The 21,422-nt window shown below is 40.4% G+C and overlaps 1 protein-coding gene across 1 annotated transcript in view; it reads right to left on the bottom strand.

Annotated features, from left to right (window-relative positions):
• Positions 1-21,422, bottom strand: part of BACE2 (beta-secretase 2) — a 50,842-nt gene that overhangs the window by 7,707 nt on the left and 21,713 nt on the right. The window contains exons 2-7 of the mRNA XM_054382670.1: positions 19,632-19,720; positions 11,692-11,908; positions 10,002-10,130; positions 8,666-8,800; positions 5,945-6,046; positions 282-431 (exon numbers count right to left, since the gene is read on the bottom strand). Of these exons, the coding sequence (XP_054238645.1) occupies positions 282-431; positions 5,945-6,046; positions 8,666-8,800; positions 10,002-10,130; positions 11,692-11,908; positions 19,632-19,720 (822 nt within the window). The remainder of the gene's footprint in view (positions 1-281; positions 432-5,944; positions 6,047-8,665; positions 8,801-10,001; positions 10,131-11,691; positions 11,909-19,631; positions 19,721-21,422) is intronic.

Genomic DNA, 21,422 nt, shown 5'->3' with positions numbered 1-21,422 from the left:
AACTTGCCTGTTTTTCCTGACCAAATGAAAAAGTCCCTCCCAACTACATGGACTACACTCAAAGGGAAACTGCTTTACTTTTTTTTTTTTCTTACTTTAGGCTTGACAAGTTTATTTTCCCTATTTAAAATGAGCTTTTTAAAATTTAATTAAAAAAAGTCTCCCTTGCATGCAATAAACTAGTTCTCTATTACTGCTAAAAATAGGTCCTCTTTTTAAGAGCAAGTGCTTTGTAATAGTAAGACTAAATGCGTAAGTAAATAAACAATGAAGGTTGAGACCTGTGGTAGGATAGAGATCCGAAACGACCTACTGGAGTTTTCATCCCTCAAGTAAATGGAGAGTTTGGGAAATAAGGACCAGGGTCGTTCACTGTTATCCCAGCATGCAAGCTGTGAACCAGTCCAGAAACCAGAAGAGAATTCTTGTATCTATTGGAAAAAAAGAGAAATATGAAATGAAAAAAAAAGGAGGATAGATACATAGCAATTACATGCATTTTGACAGACTTTTGCAAATGATCACTACCACTATTCAGTACTTCTGTTTCCATGGAGAAATTCAAGCATGAACACAAAGAACTTTTTCTTTAAGGATCAAAGCAACACACAAATCAAGGCACGTCATAACCTATTATGACTTGTCTTGGGTTTGGGTTTGTGCCTGGGGCAGGGGCTACTGGTGTGGCTCCTGTAAGAAGCTTTGATAAGCTCCCTTGGCTCCAAGTTGGATGTGTGGCCAAGCCTATTAGCAATGTGGAAGCACCTCTTCTATAACGTAAGAGAAGAAATACCTGTTGGGTAAGTTCTTTTGTTTTGGAGAGGAGTGGGACCTGAGACAGCTATGCACACATCAAGGTCAACAAGGAAGGAGGAGCAGGGAGGGTGCCAAAGCAGGCTCCCCTGCAGCCTGTGGTGATGTGGCAGGCTGAGCCCTTGCAGCCCATGGTGATTAATGGTGGAGCAATATCCTGCCTGCAGCCCATGGAGGCCCCTACAGCAGAGCGGGTGGCTACACCCAAAGAAGGCTTTGACTCTGGAGGAAGCCAGTTCCTGAAAGGACTGCATTCTGTGGAAGAGACTCACACTGGTTGGAGAAGCCCATGGTGGATTGTCTCCTGTGGGAGAGACACCATGTTGCATCAGGGGAAGTGTCCTCCCCATAAAGAACAAGGAGCAGCAGAAACAAAATGGGAAGAACTGCAACTCCAATTCCCCTGTGCTGCTGAGAGCATGGAGGTAGAGATCAGGAGCAAAGCTGAGCCTGGAGAGAAGGGAAGTGTAGGGGGAAGATGTTAAGATCTAGTTGGATTTCTCACTATCTTACTCTGATTCAATTAGTAAATTGGAGTTGGGTTTGTTCAAAATAAATTGATTTTCTTTCCCCAAGTCCAGCCTGTCTTTCACCCATGATCACAACTGTTGAGTGAGCCCTCCCTGGCCTTTGTCTCAGCCCTTGCACCTTTTGTTATGTATTCCCCTCCTCATTCCACTAGAGAGGATGGCTGTGTAGTGGTTTGTTGCTGAGTGGGCTTAAACCATGACAACTTGGACATGCGCAAGAGGCAAAAGCAAGTTTAGTTTGTCCTTCCCTCCCTGTTTGTGTTTCATTACTTGTGCTTCTGCAATGAACATGTATGATCTTCCTGAGCAAAGGCAGAGGCACAGCATCAATAAGCTTTTACTATCTACCTCTTCTCTAACCATCTCTGACCAAACGCCACCATTTTGAAGCAGCAGACATTAAAATAACCTCAAACAATTAACAAAACCAAACCACATGAATGTGTAATGGAACAATCTCTCTTCCTTACACACTTGGTTTCTTACTCAACTTATGGTTTTGAAGGCAAGAGTTAAGACAAAAATCTCCAACCGTCTAAGGGTATCAAGATCTGCTACAGTCAATTGAAAGATTGAAAGAAGTATGTCCCTTCTTTTGCCTCTTTTACTGCCCTGTCACTCACTACCAGTGCAACTTGATATGCTTTTGAAATAAGGTTGATTAATGTTTTTTCTTAATATATCCATGGCACTCACAAAGCAAAAAGCAAACCAATACAGAGCTTGTTTGCCTAAACCAAACATCTAATCTTCACACTCCCTGAAGCTGATCTCTTGCCAGATCAGAGAAAAAAAAACTTCCTTATTTGAGTGCACTGCCTTGTGCTGGTTCTTCTTCCCCACATGAAGCAACATGCAAGGCAGTATCTTGTTCTGACCCTTCACAACCAAAGTCTCCTGTTTGGGTGAAGGAGAAAGATGCAATCCAGCCTCTCCATTCCCCTCACTTGTCTTGGCACAAGACAGAATGCTTTACCCCTCACAGCTACGTGCCAGGCCAGACTGGCTGAAAAATACAGCCACTCTCTCAATTTTCTCTTGGGAAGTAGAGCTTGTGATCTGAGAGAAACTGCAAGATAGCATGTAGACTGGACAGACCAAGTCTAGAAAGTGCTCTAAGTGCCTACTCTTGATTTTTCAGAAGACTGCTTATTACATTGCATTTCTTTGCCTTAGTTCTGTGCACTGAAGAAATGCATTTGGGGGGAATTTCGATGTAGGATACCTAAAAGGTTATTAAAATAAAGATTTGAGCCTTCCTTTCTTCAACTTATTAACTTAGAATTATATTGATGCTCTGAATAGACATGCTGTTCTGACTTCAGCTCAGTGAGGTGTAGTAGCTACCACCCCTCTGTGGCTCTTCTCTGTTCAACTGCCAAAACCACTGACCTTCAGATCTACCAACATCAGTTTGCATCTCTGTCTGCTCCTGTGATGGTTCTAAGACTGTCTTTTTAATTTTTCTTCACAAAGTTCGAGCACAGAAAGTGAAAGAATGTAAATAAATCACTATTGGGTGTAAGAAAGCAAAATAATGATTATTCTAAACACTTCCATTGGAGAGATAGAAATGTTTAAGAATCACTACTCAAAATAAGATATGGGACAGTGGGGCAGTCAGGGAGTCTCTCAGTCTGTCTTCTCTCAGTCTGCCTGCTTCTTCTTTTCTGGCTAAAGATAAGATAACACACATACTGACCTTGACAAGCAAAGTCTAACAGCCTCTCTGCTTCTTGACTCTCTGCCTTCTGTGAGGGGGCCTGGGGGAAGTCCTTCTGGCTGTTGGGGGGAGGCCCCTTGGGGAAGAAGGACAGCCCCTCGAGGGGAGGGGGAAGCCAGGGGGCTTGGTTGTGTTTTTCTGTTGATTGTACATATTTGTAAATGTTGTGAATAGTGTATATTTGTACATATTCATTGCATTTCATCATAGATTGTAGTTTTGCCTGTAAAATACAGCTTCATTTGCTTCCAGACTGAGCTAGCCTGGTTATTGTCGGTGTGGGAGGGGGATTTCAGCTCTCACACTGTTACAGCTCCCTAAAAGACATCTTTCGAAATAAATAAGGTTTAAAAAATTATCTGCACCATTAATGAGCATAAAGCTCACAGACTTGGTTTTTAAATGGAGCTGAATAAAGGAACACATCCCAGCATACCTGAGGAGGAAATAATATCTGGCTAGGAAGACCAGAGCAAGCTACTAGGGAGCAGGAACTTGTTAACCTGGCTCACCTGGTGGTCAGAGAAATATGTGTGATGACAGCAGATGATTTTGTATTTCAGTGGTACATAGTCTGCCAGAAGCAGAAAGTGCTAAAAATACAGTTGTGAAGCCATAGTACAATTGCTAAAAATACCCATTTTCCTGACTTTGCTCCTACACAGCTGGATTCTGATCCTTATATCTCGTAATTACTTTCTTATTTTATAGACTGTCATCTTTGTTTAGAGCTGCAAAAGTAGTTTTTGATGAGATCTGGATAGACTTAAGAGCTGGGTGCAGAGGAACCTAATGAAATTTAAGGACAAGTGTAGATTTGTACACCTGGGCAAGAATAACCCCGTGCACCAATACATGTTAGGGATTGACCAGCTCCATGGAAAAAGACCTTGAACTCCTAGTGAACAGTACATTGAGCACGAGAGAGCAATGAGCACTTGTGGCCAAGAGAACAAATGGTATCCCGGGGTACATTAAGAAGTGTGACCATCAGGTCAAGGGATGTTCTCTTGCCCCTCTACTCTGCCTAGTGAGGCCTCATACAGAGCACTGTGTCCAATTCTGGTCTCTTCAGTTCAAGAGGGACAGGGAATTACTGAAGAGAGTCCAACAGAGGGCTATTACGATGATTAAGGGAATGTAACATCTGTCTTATGAGGAAAGGCTGAGAGACCTGTGGCTGTTTAGCCTGGAGAAGAGAAGGCTGAGAGGGGATTTGATCAGTGTTCGCAAATATCTTAAGGGTGGGCATCAAGAAGACGGGGCCAATCTCTTTTCACTGGTGCCCACTGTTAGGACGAGGAGCAATGGATACAAACTGGAACACAAGTTCCACCTCAAGAAGAGGAAAAGCTTTACTGTGAAGGTGAAGGAGCACTGGAACAGGGTGCCCAGAAAGTTTGGAGTCTCCTCCTCTATAGACTTTCAAAACCTGCCTGGATGAATTGCTGTGCAACTTGCCCGAGGTGATCCTGCTTTGGCAGGGTGGTTGGACTCAATGATCTCCAGAGGTCCCTTCCAACCCCTACCATTCTGTGATTCTACGGCGTGTGTGGAGGGAAACGGGTACAGCAGCAAAGTCTTTGAGCTTAAAAAGAAAACCTAAAACAGAACAGTTACTTTATGCATTTTTAATAGAGAGAAGAAAAGAAACCATTAAGCAGAGTGAGTGGGTCCCCTCTAATACCTTATCATCAGTTAACTATTTACTTGTCATGTGGGAAGCACTAGCTCAACTGACCTGACCAACAACACAGAGGAGTGTGGACCGCTGTGACCCACTTCATGGGAGGATGCTCTATCCACAAAGTGCCATTACAGGAGCTCTTGTGTAGGTTTCCTTCAATGGACTGAAATTGTTCCAGTTAATGCTTACAGTGCTTTGCAAAGGAGAAGAAATTTTCAACCAGGGAAGCTGAGCTACATAAGGTAACTGGTACATTTATTTCAGATACTGGACATCTGCAGGCAGTGAAGAACATTTCATGCCAAATCTCTGCTCTCAATCTGGTAGGAAAAGGATCTCAATCTTGAATTATCAGCATACAGGCAAATACTTTTTTAGGCAGGCAGCCAATAGTCCGGCTAGTGCAATTCCTGTGAAATGCAGTGATTACTGGCTGTCTGATTCTGAATCCATGGCAAAAAAATAAACTTACTCACATTAAAATATCTGGGACTTCTTCTTCATCTTTAGATTCCTCAGTGCTGTTCAACCAACATTTCTGAATAGTTTTTATTAACCAGAAAATGCTGCTTCAGCTACTTTACACTCAGAGAAATTCACCATCCCCATGCCCTACTTCTGAAGCCCACTCTATTTCCAAAGAAAGACATGTTTAGACATAAATAATAATTCAGTAACCAAGCTCAAAAGCAGCTTTGTTGATGCAAATAATCCTAACGAATGACGTCTACTCTATACAACAATAAGTATTATACTTGGAAAGGAACTGCTTGCAGCAGCAGGTTCTTCTGCTTTATAAACCACTCCATTTTGAATGAAATAACTGATTTTTGCACTCTTAACACTTGGAATCAGAGTAAGAGGGATTATGTCCATGCTTCTGAAATGCTTAGAACAAAATATTCTACCTCTTCACTATTTCTGATGCATTTCCATACATGCACTTCTTGTCTGTACTCAGACACTACTTTTGTCTCTTTCCCTTTTCACCTCTGCTTTTCTCTTTCCTATTTCCATCACTACCTATAGTTTCTAATTTATTAACACAAGTAAGTTAGGAAAGATTTTTTTGATCTGCCTTGGCTTAAAACTCTAAGACTTTCATGGTGGACAGCAAAGATGCCTACTCCTTTCAAAGATGATGTGATGATTTAAGAGACATTTCAAGCAGATTTAATGACATTAGCTTACCAGGGACGTGCGAGCTATTGCTTGCACAACAGCACTGAAGACCTTCTGGGGCAGACGGAGGAGCGTGGTTCCACTGTCTACTATTGCTTTATCAGCATTATACTAGGGAAGGAGGGAAAGAAAAAGGAAAGACATTACACACTGCCACACCTCTCTCTCTCTCAACTGCTGAAAGCCACTAAAACACAGATTAAAAAAAAAAAAGCACAAAGAAACTTGAAATTTCTATCTTGCTGCCTCAAAAACTTCACTAAAAAACCCCTAAACAAACATTTATCTTCATTATTAAAATCACAACATTCAGATTAAGAGATTTCAGCAAACTTCAGATACAGTAAACAAAGAATACGCATTAAAAAACATATATATTTTTTCATTAACTCCTTGAAAACTATGATTAATTGGGGGTGGGGGGAAGAAAAGGCAAGTAGCAGTGGCAGCTGTTTGCATTAACTACTTCTGTTACCAGCTTTGGCAGCAGGATCAATATAACTGAACACAGACATGTTTATGGCATAATCATAAGACACAAGGTAATATACAGCATAAGATTTTTGGAAGACATCAAACAGCAAGTGAATTGAAAGTAAATTGGTTTGGATGTTTACCAAGTGACATGGAATATCTTTAGTGCAGTGACAAAAATAACTCCACCAAAACATAAAAAAGGAACTCTTAGTTATTTTCTTTTTGAAAGAAGGGCTGCTGTAGGCGGCCAAGCAGAGCTGAAAGTAAAGCAAACTGGACATGCTCGGAAATACTTCTAAAGAGTAGAGAGAATTATGAAAGTGTAGTGGAGTCCACAAATATGCAGTCGCCAGCATCCTGAAAAGCCACCTGTGGATGAAAGTGGGTAGGAGGCATAGCCAAGAGGGTCAGCCACTAACATAAATCCATGCAAATTGCCTAGAGTCACGCGATTGCTTGGCGAGGGACTAAGCACCCGGACTTTCACGCTGCATACAACGTACTTGCAGCCGGCAGTACCTTGCCTTCTTAAGTCTTCCTGGTTAATGTTTAACAATGCACCATGTGGGGTGCACTGCTGGCAGCTCAGTATTTCTCTCAGCCCTGGTCTGCCAGGCTCAAGGCCACAGCAGTGTAACACTGGACAGATTCCCAGCATTGAAGTAAAGGGACTATTTTTCCCTGGCAAGGAAAGGAGTAGTCTCTGGTGATGGTTACAAAGAATGTTCCATTTCCTAGAAAACAACTAAGAGGAGAGAGGGCACATAATTCAGCATCCTATACAGTGAATTATGTATCCTCTGCAAGCCTCTAATCTAGCCAAACTTTAATCATACTAGCTCTGAGTTACTGTTCTTCCTCTAAATGTTTGCAGGAAGACCTCCTTTGATCAAGAAAGGAATGCTGCCTTCTGTACTTGGGACGAACATAATATGCTAATATGTACCATGTGAAAGCAAGCCCTGGCTCAGAAAAGAGCAACAATAACAGGAAACTTTCATAACACTGCAAGATTTTTAAGTGAGTTGTTTTCTGGAAACAGCATGTATTAAACCATTAGTACACGGGCTCCTCTTCAAAAACATGTTGACTGGGCTTTTTTTAAGGAAAAAAAAGGAAAGCAAACACAAACACTGATGTTAGAGGAGTAATAGTTTTGCTTTCCTAAAGGTGTAATAGAGAGAGGCATTTAAATAGATGTTGTTTTCCATATTACGTTGAAAGACTATATGATTAGTTTAAAATATTTTAAATGAGAATTTCATTTCCACATTTTGTATGGAAATATGCACATGTAAGATCTTTATCATGAATGTAATTTAATTTGTATGAACTATAAAAGCTCAGAATTATCACATCCCAGTGATTTCCAGCTAAGAGAACAAGCATAAGATAAAACTAAGATGTCTAAGAAACAAAGCATGAAAATTATAGAACTAAAATCAAAACATGAATACCAACAAGCAACAGTGAGCAACAAATAAAACGCAAACACACACATGTCCTCCAGAGGAAAAAATGAAATAGCTTTGGATTAAAAATTACAACCACACAGTCTCATTAGACTGATTCAGAGATAGCAGAACATTATTCTTAATAAAACCACAGTATATATCCATCAGGAATAATAACTGGCAAGGCTGAAGTGAGCAAATAAAAAAAAAAAAAAAGGAAAGAAAGAAAGAAAGAAAAGGAGGCATAGGATGAGATGCTTTGGGAAGCAACCCAGGATGACACCTGCCCACTGCCATGATGAATTACATGCTTATTCATCTCCATAGGGGTCAATCCAAAAATCTTCCTTTTTCTTGGTTTGACCAGAATTGCTTTAAACCCCTTCGATTAGATTTTAGTGTGTGACAGCAAACCATAAACTGCAGCTGCTTAAAAACTCTTGTCTCCTGGAATCAATGCATCATCCTCAGTGTTTAGACACCTTTGTTACAACTGAAACTAGTCAAGAGGCTGACCCTGTCCAAACCACAGCAGCCTTATTTTCAGTGGACCATTCACCTAACAATTGTAGCTTAGTTCTTAATTTACTGAAAATATTATCACTGACTTTAAAGTTCTCTTTGAAGCAATTCTGGCATGCTTGATGTACACACTCTTTGACAGGGCTTAATTTCTTTTCAAAGTTACCATGCAGCCTTAATTGTCATAGAAGACTGCAATACAAAACTGATCAATTACGTGTTTTTGATTTAACCAAACTTGCATTTCATATAGACAGAAACACATCATCACAAATACCTCTCTGCAGTCCAATTCGAGATTCTGTCCTCCCACCTCCAGTTTGAGAACTTCAACCTGGTAATACCACTCCTCTTTGATTGGTGTGTACCAAATATCACCTGTGTACAGACTTGGTTCAATCCCACCCAAAACCTATGGGAAAGGAGAAAAGAATTCACATGCTTTAAAATCCTGGATTTTTAGTTTTGAGGCAAGTAGAGAAAAACAGGAGAATATTTAATTGTGATATACAGCATATGAAAATTTTAATTTAGCACTATTTGTAAGGATGCTACTGACAAGATCTTTGTCAGTAAGATGTATAAAACATCTAGACATTTGTTCTTCAGTCAAACAAAATTCCCATATTGGGCCAAGTTACCAGCATCTCCATCTACAAGCATATGTTTACTCTTTTATGAAAGCTCCTCTGTTTAAAATCAAAACTATATTCAGTGTTTTAATCTAGGCAATGGACAAAAAATTGGGACAGAATATCAAACTTTTACATCATAAATTAACTTTAGCAGATCAAAAAAGCCTTAATACTGTCCAAGAACCTTTCATTTTTCCTACACACATCCAAAAGAGAATATGACTTATATCTTATTATTGCCATCACTATTAGCTTCCATCAAAAGTTATGTTGAAGCTGACTGGGAAAATTAGGCTATCAGACTTTAAACTAAACTAACAAGCAATTTCTCCCTTGGGCTTCATCTATCTTGAGTGTGTTAACATTTACATTATGTGAATTCACAGTCTAATAACTATTTGTAATCAACACCTGTGCTGATATGCTTATTTCAGGATAATTTGGGAACAGTCATTCTAACTTCTGATTCCAGATAAATAATGCCCAATTCGTAGTCCCACTAAAACTGATGGAAAGACTTTCCAGACTAGTAAGTGTAAGAACTGGTCTTCATATTTCTTCCTTTAATATAGGAAAAGACCCTTAATTCCTCTCCCCCTTTTCACATCACATGAAAAAAAATTTGCTGCAGCATTCTGATGAGCTTGAACAAGAGTAGCAGCTGAGTAAGAGACTACTCAAGTTTGACAAAGGTAGTAGAATCTGCACTGAAAGAACACCACAAGATTTGTTCTTCTTTATTAAAATTGGACTTGAGATAAAAAAGTTTACTCAAAATTGAGAGACAAAGAAGAAAAAAAAGAACGGAGAATGAAAATAGACACTTGAGTTTTGCCTGAGGGCTTAACTTTTTCTTAAAAAATATTAAAACATTTCATATATTTAAATGCTTAATTTGGAAGAAGTACGATAGTCACAGAAAAGAGGGAGAGAGATTAACAAAGATACATCTTCCCTCTCAGACTGACAGATACCCACAAGACTACCTCCGTTGGTACCACTTCCAGAAACAGGCAGTCCAGCACCACACATCTGCAAGGAGAAAATGTTGGGGATCTTTGCCTGCCTCACAAGTGAATCAAAGAAGGTCTCCACAGAACTTGAAGGCTTGAAGTGTTGAAAAAAAAACAAAACAAGAATTGCAGAATTTCATTAAAGTTTCTTTGCATAAAAAAGCAAATCATTCAAACAAGACCATTTTTCACAAGTAAACTGAATTTTTGACAACCAGGTAATGAAAATTCTAGTCATTAAAAAAACAACATCTGTCATTTTTTCTCTTTCTAAAAACATTTTTACTCTTGACCACTGTCAAAGAAATCCCTACAGCACAAGAGTATTTTTCAATTGCAGTTTTCAAACTCGAATACCACTTTCAGTGAGAAACTCTCACTGTTCCTTTCTGGTTGGAAAAGACTTTGGCCTTTCCAAAAGGCTTAGAAGTGTCAAGTGTAACTTGCCTTACACACCCTTCCACAGTTAAAAAACAGGTCTTTAAAGGGAGGATTTTAAGTTTTTAAATACAGTTTAATTCTAATGAACTCTGAACTCACTGACCCTTATTTCCTCCTCTTTCTTTTAAAGAACTTCATATGCAAGCACACTCACTTTAGCTGACCACTGGGCAACAGGTTCTTTCTGCACTGCGTGCTGTGCTTTCCTTTGCAGTTATTAGAGCAATGCAGTTTCACTGTAATTCCTATTTCTGTGCAGACACATGCTAGGACAGGCAGGAACCTTGGCTCGCTTACAAAGTGCCAAGTGCTCTTACTACACAAAGCACCGAGCAGCCTCAGAAGCCACCACCACTTAAATCTTTGGAAGAAGGGAAAAATAAATGCCCTGAACACAGTATTTGCCCAAACCAGAGTCTGAGGAGCAGCTCTTCTCTGTCTGTTCACAGTGTGTGCTAGCAAATATGAGACAGAAGTCAATACAATGTTCACACAGCTCTCGAATAAAGCATTTTAATTCCAGAGCCAGCAGGCACTATCAAATCATTTGTTCTAACAGGATATATCTCTCTGTGAATTTCTCAGACAGTTATGTGTAGGTTGAAAACAATCGCTGTGTAGTATTCCAATCATGTTTTCAGTTTTAGATTTTAAGGTTATAAAATTACAGTCTACAATTTTAGGTTTTGAACTTCTATCTGAATTTCCTACCTCCCTGAGTCCTGCATGTGCTTGGTTCTACTGTAGTGAGATCATTGTAGATATTATTTGTTCTGAAATTATACATATATCCCCTCCATCTCAACTCTTGATGAATGGAGAATGTCTTAGAATGAACTGCCAAAGGCTATGCCAAGTAGGTTCACCAGTCCATTGAAAAGTCTTCAAGAGAGATCACCAGGGCCCTAATACCCACCTTTCATGCTAGAAGCCTTTACTCACATACTTTGGCACTGTAAGCTCTGTAAAAGCTCATTCATTTCAGAGGAGCTAAAATCAGAGCCTCCATTACCAGAAAAGCCAAAATGCTCACATAGGACTGTGGTACCATCACAACTCAGTTTTATTTTTCCTTAACAAACACAAAGTATCCTTAGGAAAGACTGGTTGGGAAGGGAGGAATCTAAAGCTGACAGACCATCTCCTCATTTTATTAGCTGGATTTCTTTTTATTGTCATTGTGAAAAACAGCTGTTGGGGAAAGGATGATTTACCTTTGCTAAGGCATCGTAGGCAAGACCAAGAATCCCATGCCATTTAACCCCTGGTAAGAAGAAATTCTCTGATTCAAGAATGGTAGCAATGTTGATGGTGTAGCTGCCATAGATTCCTTTTGGGATAGTAATGACATCTGTACCCAGCACTCCAGTCCAGCTTCCTTGACTGTACTTAACTGTGACATCAATCCCTTGAGATTTGTATGTACTTGACCTTTAAAAGGAAGAGATACACTTATGCATGAACTGTTCATTCACAGTGTGAGACAATGGAATATATTCAACATCATTTTTTTCCCAGAGAGGAAAAAAACCTGAATTCTTCAAAGTCAATCACTTATATTCACAGAAGGAGGGGGATGGCTTGTAAAAGCAGTAAAAGAAATGCCCTGTTTGTATTCTGAAGCCATCAGTGACTCAAATCTTCACAAAGTCTGTCTTTTTCTTTCTTTTTAAAATATATCTAAGGTATTATGCCACTTAGTGTAATGTATCCCTAACTCAAATTGGTCCATCACAATGGAAGTAATACTCTTTAATTGGAGATGGAACATATTCAGTGGTGCAGGAAAAGGGAAAGTGTTGTGGTAGGGCCAAAGAGGCCCAGCACAAACCCAGACAGGCCCTGATGTGTCTAGACATGGTCCCCCTCTCCCCTTTCCTTCCTGCAGGAGCCAGGGTAACGCAGGAAAAGGGACAAAGGGACAGGACCCAACGTGTCTGGTACACAAGTCTCCTTTTGGAGTAAGAAGACGTGTACTGGCCACTGCTTCTCCCAGTCAAGGCCTATCTTTCTGCCTTTTATGGCCACAGCCTGGCAGAATCCCCTCTTATTGGGTAACTGTTTGCTGGCTTCAGTTGCCCTACTGGCCCAATTGAATCTCAGGCAAGATACATATACAGGCTGATTTCTAGTCACCTCGCCTTGCCTGCTTGGATCCTGCCTTGCTTTCATCTGCATTGCCTCAAATTGCCCTGCCTCGAGTTGCCTGGGCCAGGGGCTGGGATGGAAGCCACGAGCCTACTCATAGAATCACAGAATCAGTCAGGGTTGGAAGGCACCACAAGGATCATCTAGTTCCAAACCCCTGCCATGGGCAGGGACACCTCACACTAGATCAGGCTGGCCAGAGCCTCATCCAGCCTGGCTGCAAACACCTCCCTGGGCAACTCATTCCAGGGTCTCACCACTCTCATGGTGAAGAACTTCTTCCTTAGTTCCAGCCTGAATCTCCCCACTTCCAACTTCATTCCATTCCCCCTAGTCCTGTCACTACCTGATATCCGAAAAAGTCCCTCCCCAGCTTTCTTGTAGGCTCCCCTCAGATACTGGAAGGCCACAATAAAGTCACCTCGGAGCCTTCTTTTCTCCAGACTGAACAGCCCCAACTCTTTCAGTCTGTCCTCACAGGAGAGGCGCTCCAGCCCTCTGATCATCCTGGTGGCCCTTCTCTGGACACATTCCAGCATATCCATATCCCTCTTGTAAAAAGGGCTCCAAAACTGGCACAGTACTCCAGGTCGGGTCTCACTGCAAGCCTCCCCTTGCAACTAGAATTTTGCCATGCCTCAGTTTACCCAGGAAAGCCAAGAGCCCTTCGCATTGACCGCGTCGTAAAGCCCGCCGTCCTGCTGGCACCAGACCAGCATCAAAGAGTGCGTGGCATTCCTGCTGCCAACCAGCCATGCTTGGCACACAAGAGTGCCCCACAAAGCCTCAATGGATGATGACCACAGCAGCACCCCCCCTACTTGGGGTAAAACCTTTCGTGAGTGATTAATTCATTGCCTCCTTGGATTAACGATTCTTGTCGAGTTTCCCCTCCGTGGTCGAGCACCGTTTTGCGCCGAGGAATTTTGTCTTTCCCTATTATTCCTCCTGGTTTGCTTAAAATTGTTGGAATTGTTGTATTTGCCTAAATATTGTACATTCCTGCTGTAAATATATATCCCAACTGTACATTGAACCTATCCGATACGTTTTGGCAATTTTTCATATTAATAAAAAAGTTATTAGTATTTTTATTAACATTCATATTTGCCATATTAATTTCGTAAGTGCTCAAATTCATAACAGAAAGCTTCTGAATTCAAATCTAAAATCGAAATGACAAGCTAACTGAATAGCTGCACAGTAGTACCTCATTAATATTATTTAAAAATCCATTTTGAGTAAATTGGAATATTATTGCAAGTATCAGCAGGAAGACATAGGTTTTCTAAATCTGCAGTCTGCTCTATCTATCAGGAAGTAAGTAGACTTGGATATTATTAACAAATGATTCACTGACTTGGAGGAGGCAAAAAAGGAGTTCCTTCTACATCACGGAAGCAAAGGTAAAGAAGCAGTTAAGCACGGCAAGTAAAAAAAAAAATAAAAGAGAAAAGAATCCTTTTTAGAAGTCTTAACAAAAACATTAAAAAAGCTTCAATAGATTTTTCATTTTAAAAACCTGTAGTATAAATATAGCAATCATCTTCCACCTGCATCACCACTGAAGAGCTATAAAATTTCAAGATCCCTTACAATTTAGTTTGGTTCCATTCCTCAGCATTAAGCTTCCCCTTCAAAAGAGACAGATGACCATGTTTGGTTCATCTGAACAGACTTTTCACTTGATACTGTGTTTTTTTAAAGTAAATTAAAAAAAAAAAAAAAAAGAAAAAAAAAGGCAAGTTTAAAATAATTCCATAACACCATCTTTACATCTATGCCTTAACAATAAAGCTGCATGTGATTTATGAAGTGTGGACAGTTTTATCAACACAGCTTTAATCTAACAGCTACTCTGACACAAACTGCCACATGAAGTGGCTTCACAGCCCCTTGTACCTGAGCTCGCCAAAATGCTTATTAGGGAAAACAACCTTCAGATGGCAATGCAGAGAACTCCCATCCATTCAAGCAGACACTTTATTTTGATGTACAGTTTGGCTATATGAACCATGTAGCTGATCCTTTTCCTAGCTAAGGGAGGAGGGAATAGCAAGAGACTAGGCTCTAACCCTGAGCAGTTTGATACTCCTAACACCTAACCCTTTGAGGATCTTCAAGGTTCAGTAGCTTGTAGCTTCTAAGATGGCAGAAATAAATCAGATAATGGGCCTCAGAGATCCCATTTCAAAACGTATGAACCACTTCCTGCATCATCCTCTTGGCTATAATCAGCCTATGTTTTTCTACCTCACTGGTGTAAAGGAAGAAAACTTCTTTAGAAGTCAGAACTAGAGACTTGCTCTAATTGATGGGCCAAGTGTTTTAAAACAAATACACAGCACAAAACTTTCCAAGGAAGATATTTTGGCTATGATGAGAAAACAAGAAATTAAAGCCTTCCAGCAGGACAGAGTGAATCTTAGCCAGAGGCAAGAAGAAAAGCCTTTTAGATTATGGTGCTGTGTGGCTATTCCCTTCTCCTTCTCCTTCCTGGTTACTATCTTTACTTCAAAGCAGCCAAGAGAAACAAAGTCCTCAAACTCTGAATGGATCTTAAGCCTCACATGAGAAAACTAGAAACAGATTCATTTTCTTGTGCATAGTTACTCCTCATTACCAGCACATAGAACTGAAAGAAATATTTCTCATGCCATGCTGCATTTGAAGGAAGCCCTATGCGGGAACAGCAAATCCACAACACAGGAAGCCCTGCTTAACACCAAGCTTGCCAAACACATGCTCTCTTGCTGCTTTGCAACAAACCAAGACTTCAGATTTTCTTGCTTACCCCATTTCTTAAGCACCAAATCTATGTCTCCACAGAGGGCAGTGGCAAAGAAGGGTCAGAAAACAGCAATGAGCAAAATAATCTGCACAGAGTTTTTGATTCCCTCTCTAGTGAATGGCACAAGGTAAATGATTTAGGGCTAACAACTTAAAGAAAACATGAAAATCCAACATAAATTCTTGATTTTGAATCTAGAATTCCCCTCTAATTTGCAGGGATTATGGAACAAGTTTATAATTTACCCCATTGTACCACAACCTGTACAGTATATACAACCAAACTCACAGGATCCCACCAAAAGCAACAGTTTACTTTTTCTTGCTGGTACATAACTTCTTGTATTACCTCAATTTACCACCTATCATTTTCTTACCTCTCTATCTCTTGGAATGATCAACTCTGGAGCAGTTTGTTCTTGAAATCTTATAGATAGTGAGGCAGTAGTACTCACATGAAATAAAACTGAATACTGTTGCTGAACATTGACAGCCTTGAGTACGTTGTTCTTTCACATGCTGCTACAAAGCCATCATTGGTAATTCACTTTCAAGTGTAAAAATTCCTTTATACATCTATTTAAATAGCCTTTTATCATAAGTAGGGCACTCAGCATAAACTTATCATAAGTAGGGTACTAGTTATTTTGAATAATGTGAGAAACAAATGTTGTGGTTTCTTTTTAGTTCAGGACAAATTAGGTCATTTCCCAAAAACTTACACATCATGGTGATTTATGCAGCATGGCCATCACAGCAGACTCAGAACTTTTCACAGCAAAGTTTTGTCACAGCCACTCAGAAGCCCAAGTTGTGAAGAGTTCATGATAACAGCTTTATTCATTTCATACAGAAAGACCCAGATAATTAAGCAGTAGAATTATACAACATGGATTATGGGACGTGCAACATCATTTAACACGTTAGATCTAAAATTGCTCAAGGAGGGCTCTTACTGAGCAATACACCCTCTGGGTCCTTTGAAACAAAGATAATGCCTTTGCTATGCACTCTTCTCAATTTCAGGCAAAAAACAATCATGCATTTAATTTCAGATTTGGATAATTTGAATAAAATTAAAATAAGAGCACAGGAATCAGGAAATTAAGACCTATCACTCACTGTCTCTGACACAATATTAATATTCTAATAAGCACACATCTATAACTCAGTTCCATTAACTTAATAAATTACTAATCCCTCTTTCCCTTCAATCTGCAGTTTATAACTCTCATATGGAAGCACTTCATGGCAATATAGGGAAAAACTGCAGGAATGGTTACCAGATGAGAGGAAACCTTATCTTATTTTCAAGTGCTCCACATAGTGTGGAAGAAAAGTGCTCAGAAGCCATTTGTCTTATTTACACATTGGTAAAGGTCACTACTAGGTAATTTTAGGGATCCAACTGATGTGATATCAAGGGTCATGTCTATCATCTATGCAAAGACATAATAATTAGGGAAGGAAACCTGACTACTGGGAAAAGGCTATCATAAGGCCAGTCTCAAAAAGAGATTATCAACAGGGCCTAGCAAACTAGCTTCACCTCAAGTCAGGAATAGCCTCGGAGAACAACCTCTTGGAATCTGTTTCCAAGCACATGAAGGAGTAATTATGTGGACATGCTAATTATATGGACATGCTAATTATACAGTCAGGCTTTTGACACCATCTCCCATGGCATTCCCATTTGGAAGGTTGAACAAGCAGACCACTGGGTGGGTTGAAGATGGGCTAAGCCAGTGGACCCAAAGGGCAGTGAGCATTGGATCAACAATTAGGCTCATGATAAACATAGTGCTCCATGGATTGCGAGTGAAAGAAAAATTGTTCAACATTTTCTTTAAGAACCTACAGGATGGACAGACTGCACCCTCAGCAGATTTGCACAGGACACCACATTAAGGGGAGCAGTTGACCTGATGAATGTCAGAGCTTGAATCCACAGGAACCTTGAAAAATGGGAAGACTGAGCTAAGAGAAACCTCCTGGCATTCGACAAGAAGCACAAAGTTTTATATTTGAGAGGAATCAACACCATCCATCAGGACAGACTGGGAAGCAACTGTAAAGAACTCAAAGGATTTGGGGTGATGGTGGATACTAGGCTGAATAAGAGCCAACACTGTACTTGCCCTGTGCATACAGCAAACTCCATGTCAGGCCACATTTCGAGGGCCATAGGAAACATATCTAAGGAAGACACTCTCACCTTGTGGTCAGCACTGGTGAGACCACAGCAGGAATAAACTGTGGCCAGCTGTGAGAACCCAGTTCAACAGGCATCTGGAGGAAGAGAAGAGGGATTGGCAAAAGGCTACCAGACAGATTAGTGTCCACAAACACAGGACCTGTGATAAGAGGCTGAGGGGAGCTAGGCTTTACTTTTGTAAAGCTAAGGAAAGATGTTATGGCAGTTTACAACTTGAGAGACCGCTACAAAGACAGCCAAACTTTTCTCTGCAATGTCAGGTAATAACATAAGGGGCAACACCCAGAAGTTACATTTTGTGAGGTTCAAGTTGGACAAGGGGACGTATTTCCTCCACAAGAGCGTGGCACAGCACTGAAACACACTGCCCAGGGAGAGAATGGATTCTCCATCCTTAAAGGTTTACAGGACTTGGCTGGACTGTGCAATGACTGACCTGATGTGGTAAAAGCCTTGCCTCATTTGGCATATGCACTAGGTGACCTACAAAGGTTCCTTGCAAACATTTTTTAAACATCTAGCTGATTTCAGTAGTGCTAGGATCCCTCCCAGATGTTATTTATTCAATTATATTTAAAGTATTTAAAACAGAAGAACCATGGTGTAGTCAGGTTCAAACATGCTAATGGTTGCACATTTTTCTGACCATACTGCAGTACTCCATCAATCCAACCCAAACCAGAAATTGCTCTGGACTGTAATGACTTGAGTTTCAATAATTTTACAAGGAACTCAACTCTTTAGGGACTAAATTTCAAGTTTTCATTATTAACTTTCTACCAGAGTTCTCAAAGCACAGCATACGCTTAGAACACTGACAAGAGACTGTAGCCTTCATGTGATTTCACAGCCTTTCTCAACAAACCACCTCTACCATTGCTGCTGTTTCTAATGCTTTATGGTTCTTATGAGAGAGGCCTTGCCCTTTCAGACAAAATAACATCACTGAAGAGAAAGGGTGGAAGGAATGCTTGTGCTTTTAGTTCCTGGCAATTAAGTTTCCCCTAGCCACTACCTATGGAAGGGGACAGCTTTCATGTAAAACTGTGCAGTAGTGCAGAAACAATTTTCAGTTGCCCATTCCGGACTTTCCAGACCTGAGTCATACCAGAGTGAGATGTGAAATAGCTCTATTAACATCTGAGTATGTGACAGGAGGTAGGGCTGTTCTAGTAAACAAGATGGAAATACTGACTTTCCCTCTATCACCAGTGTATCTTACTGGGTAAAAGAAATTCAAACCCCCATGTTAAAATACATAAGGAGGTAATGATAATAGTGATGCTCTCTGGCCTTCTGGTCCTCCAAGTATTTTTATGCATATGCTTCAGCTAAAGAGAGACACTGTTTTAAAAAAGTTTACCTGAAATAACTGAAACTAGAGGACAGAAAGGAAAGAAGAAAGAAGGGAGAGTGATTCAGACAGACAAAACTGACTAACGTCAGCTCATACTAATCATACCAAAGACTATCAAAACCACCAAACAGCATCCTATAAACAACCAGATTCAGCAGGGTCTGTTCAGATCACCAACTAATCAAAGCACTTGGCCATTCTAAAGTACAAATTAGGTTTTGACTAATTTTGATTTTGGACAAAATGTCAAGTAACAGATACAACTACTGGGGTTTAATTTTTGTATAAGGTATGTTTAAGTAAAATATATTTAAACTCTGGATTCCTTCCAAGATTGTTCAGATAAGAAATTCACTGAAACTGATGTTATTTTGCAAATGTTTTTTTACTCTGTAATCTTCTTTCCTTTTCTCCAGCTCTAATCATCACTGTGCTCAGAGCTCAGCTGTGCTGCCATGAGTGGGACTGTTCATAGTATTAGGCAGGACTTTGCAAGTCCAATCTTCCCATTCAAGCAACAAACATCCTACTGTCATAGGGTGTCACAGGAGCCCCACCAACTGCCTTATCATCCTCTTGCATATGGAGGAGCCAGAATCTAAAAGACATCCCAACCCATCATGGCATGCAGAACAGGTACTTACAGCTCAGCATTGAAGTAGGAGGTGACATCAGGATCAGGCACACCTGCTACCGCAAAATTACTGCTCCCAGTGTCAACCAGGATATTTAACTGCAGAAAGAGAAGAAAGGAGAAGTGGTTTGCATATCCAACTACACAAACAAACAGATCATTCAAGTTTTTTGTCTAAACTACCTTTAGTTTTAAAACTGTGAAAATTGTCCTGAAAAAGAAATACAAAGTGTCATTTTTGGGAAAGATATACTGCAGCCCATTCAGAACAGTTGATCATGAAGAAGGGTTTTAAAAGGTCATGTTTCTGGAAGGGGGAAACCCTTATAGGCCATATTCTCCCAGCAGAGGAACCCACAACCACCTTGAATTTGTTTTTGACCCAACCCATGTGTCTCGGCAACCTGGCTCATCCAGGACACAAGCTGAATTGCATACTGTTTAAAGCACTATTTGCCTTGGAGTTTACGAGGTTTCAGGATAGGGGCGGAGTGCAAGTCTGAGCAGAAATAAGCAGAAGCATGAAGATGCCTTGTGGCTTGGAGAGCACAGGAATGATGCCCAGTTTTGTCTGGAGCAGCAGCAACCTAACACAGCCTTCACTGCATTTAAATATGAAGATGGCAGATCTATAAACACCATGAAAAGCACTGACTGAAAGGTAGCCTAGGAGTGTTAAACTGCTCAGTTAATCGAGAGGACAATTTAGGTCAAAAATTGCCTTACAAAACCTCATGGATAAAACGAGACATCTCCTTTCCCCATTTGGCTCAGTTAACCAAGCTGGTTCACCACAGCTGCCTGACAGCTTGTGCTAACACGAGGCAGAATGCAACAGCACAGAAGTGAGCAGACAGATGCAGGGTCAGTCTTTCAGTGAGATTTTGAAATGGCATTATTGTAAAGTGTTGTTAAGTGATCATTTAGTCAGTCGGAGACTGTACTGCTACCAAAAGCAGCAGTCGTACTTCTCCCTTGCTCTTGGCTGGATGCTTCCTAGGGCTTTTAGGCATATGAACTTGTACCCCATGGGGCTGTGATGTAAATCAGATCAGGTTCCTCACCTACAGTTACTAAAAATATAATAGCAATCTGCCATATCAGACAGCTACTTGAAAAGAGATGGTAGGAACAGACACTAGAAAAGAGCAATTTCCTCCTTTGGTGACAGGGTGGCCTCAGACTGGCATAATTGTAAAATTATGCCCTAGGCAGTAGGGAGTACCTGCTCCCCAGAAAAATATTAAGAAGTCAAGAATTTTCGTGTAGGAGGGAGTGAGACGTGAAAAGTGGTTTACCCCTGGTTTAAAGCTAGCTTGAATCAGGCACTTTGGTAGTCCTCATCACTCCTTAACACATGAGTTAGCTTGGGATCTAACACTGAAAGTGGACGTGGGAAGGGTAAATGTTGTCAAAGGAAGTGGAGAAACAGGACTGAGCTCAGAAAGGAAAGTGAAGACAAAGGAGGATAACACATTTACAGAAGATAAGCTGAATACTGTGTAAATAAGTTTAAGAGCAAGCATAGACAAAACAAAACCAAAACCAAACAAAAAACCAAAACAAAAATAACAAAAATTGTGCGTTGATGTCCAGAACATCTTTGGTTTGTTTATGGAGGTGGAGGGAAGAGGTGGTTACCCTTGTTTATTCTAGTTAATATAGTATAGGACTGAAGAGCTCTGAAATGAAAACATGAACAGAAACCCAACTATTAATCCATGGGACCCTCTTCTGAACTGCACACTGTCGTTGGTGTTCCCAGTCCTCATCATGCAAAAAAAATTAAGACTAAAAAGTA

The sequence above is a fragment of the Indicator indicator genome, chromosome 1 (assembly GCF_027791375.1).
Source record: "Indicator indicator isolate 239-I01 chromosome 1, UM_Iind_1.1, whole genome shotgun sequence".
Lineage (NCBI taxonomy): Eukaryota > Metazoa > Chordata > Aves > Piciformes > Indicatoridae > Indicator > Indicator indicator.
The sequence above is the reverse complement of the archived record's forward strand: the minus strand, read 5'-3'. Positions and strand labels throughout refer to the sequence as shown.